Source organism: Bison bison, unplaced genomic scaffold (genome assembly GCF_000754665.1).
Source record: "Bison bison bison isolate TAMUID 2011002044 unplaced genomic scaffold, Bison_UMD1.0 scf7180017864439, whole genome shotgun sequence".
NCBI classification, from domain to species: domain Eukaryota; kingdom Metazoa; phylum Chordata; class Mammalia; order Artiodactyla; family Bovidae; genus Bison; species Bison bison.
The window spans coordinates 9,790-11,181 of record NW_011495001.1 but is presented as its reverse complement, the minus strand read 5'-3'; the positions used below and the strand labels follow the sequence as shown (position 1 = coordinate 11,181).

At 51.9% G+C, this 1,392-nt stretch overlaps 1 protein-coding gene across 1 annotated transcript in view; it reads left to right on the top strand.

The window, feature by feature from the left end:
- Window positions 1-350: 350 nt before the first annotated feature.
- The window catches only part of DGAT2L6 (diacylglycerol O-acyltransferase 2-like 6), a gene marked incomplete at its 5' end in the record, with an annotated part of 5,744 nt that continues 4,702 nt past the window's right edge, over window positions 351-1,392 (top strand). The window contains 2 exons of the mRNA XM_010858792.1: window positions 351-461; window positions 988-1,058. Of these exons, the coding sequence (XP_010857094.1) occupies window positions 351-461; window positions 988-1,058 (182 nt within the window). The remainder of the gene's footprint in view (window positions 462-987; window positions 1,059-1,392) is intronic.

Here is a 1,392-nt window from a genome sequence, read left to right as displayed (position 1 = left end):
CTGAGGTCTCAGAATGGGGATGTCAGCCATTGGCACAAGATACTGTTCCTTTCAGTTGCCAAGCAGTGCTGTCCTTTGACCCCAGGTGAGGACCTACTCTGAGAATGCCATGGTTCTGCCATTTTCTCAGTTAAGATCACAGCCATCAAGGGGGCCCAGATTCAGGGACTCAGCGGTCATCTTGGACCACAGCAGCGCTAAGAGGGAGATGGGGGGTTGGGGGGATGAGGGAAGAACAGTCTCACACTGGCCTTGACCTGCTTCCTCACTACAGAGCAGAGACTGGGATAATGAGATGTGTATTAAACTTGAAGGGAACTAAAGGGCATGAACCCCTTGTGTCCCCTCAGGAGCTATTCCTATTATCCTTATACCCTACTTTCTGGTGTTCACTAAGTTCTGGATGGTGTCTGTGCTCGCCTTAGCCTGGCTCGCCTATGACTGGAACACCCACAGTCAAGGTAAGAAACAGGGGAAGAGCAGTGATCCCTGTCTGTGCCAAGGAGGGAACCACAGGGATGGAGTGAGGGTGGAAGGGAAGAGTGAGAGAGGCAGGGGGAGAAGAGGGGAGGAGAGGAAAAAGGGGAAAGGGAAAGGAGGGCAAGGAGTGGAAGTTAGGGAGAGAGGAGGAAGGGCAAAGGAGAGAGGGAAGAGAAGAGAGACAGGGGTGCAAAGCTCAGCAGGAACAGAGGGCTCGGCCAGGCTGCCCAGGAAGAATTAAGAGGCTGATTTCTGAGTGGGTGCTCCCAGCCTCATGCTATTTCTCTCTCACCTTTCTGGTGGCTCCAGAAGAGCAGGGGCTGCCTGTGTCTTCTTGGGGATTGGATTCAGGGATAGACCTTATAGCTCTATGCCCAAGAAACATGGAAATGTGAAAAGGAGCCCCCTCCTGTGACCCGAGGACATTAGGAAGATCCCTCCACCTCCAGAAGAAGTAGAGGGATTGGCAAGATCTCAACCACTCTTCCCTTCCCTCTGTACTTGCAGGTGGTAGACGTTCAGCTTGGGTACGAAACTGGACAATCTGGAAATATTTCCAAAATTACTTCCCAATAAAGGTAACGACCCTTCCTCTGAAGGGCCTCAGTCCCTGTTGCCCAGATTCTTCCCTCCCCACTCAGCCCCATGTTTTCAAAGGCTTTTGTGGCCAACAGTGGAGGTCAAAGCCCAGAGGCATAATATAGAGTATGGTCCCAAGATGGATGGGCAAGTGGGGAAATGAATGAATAGCACCTTGCTTCACAGTGGCAAACTCAGGTCAGCCTCACCGAGCATCATAACCCCTGGCAATTCTATGAGAGTGACAATATCCCAGTGAATAGGGATTAGGGGCTCCTCAAGGGAAACACAGGCTACCTGCTGGCCTCTGAGTCCACATGTCCTCTCTTCCTT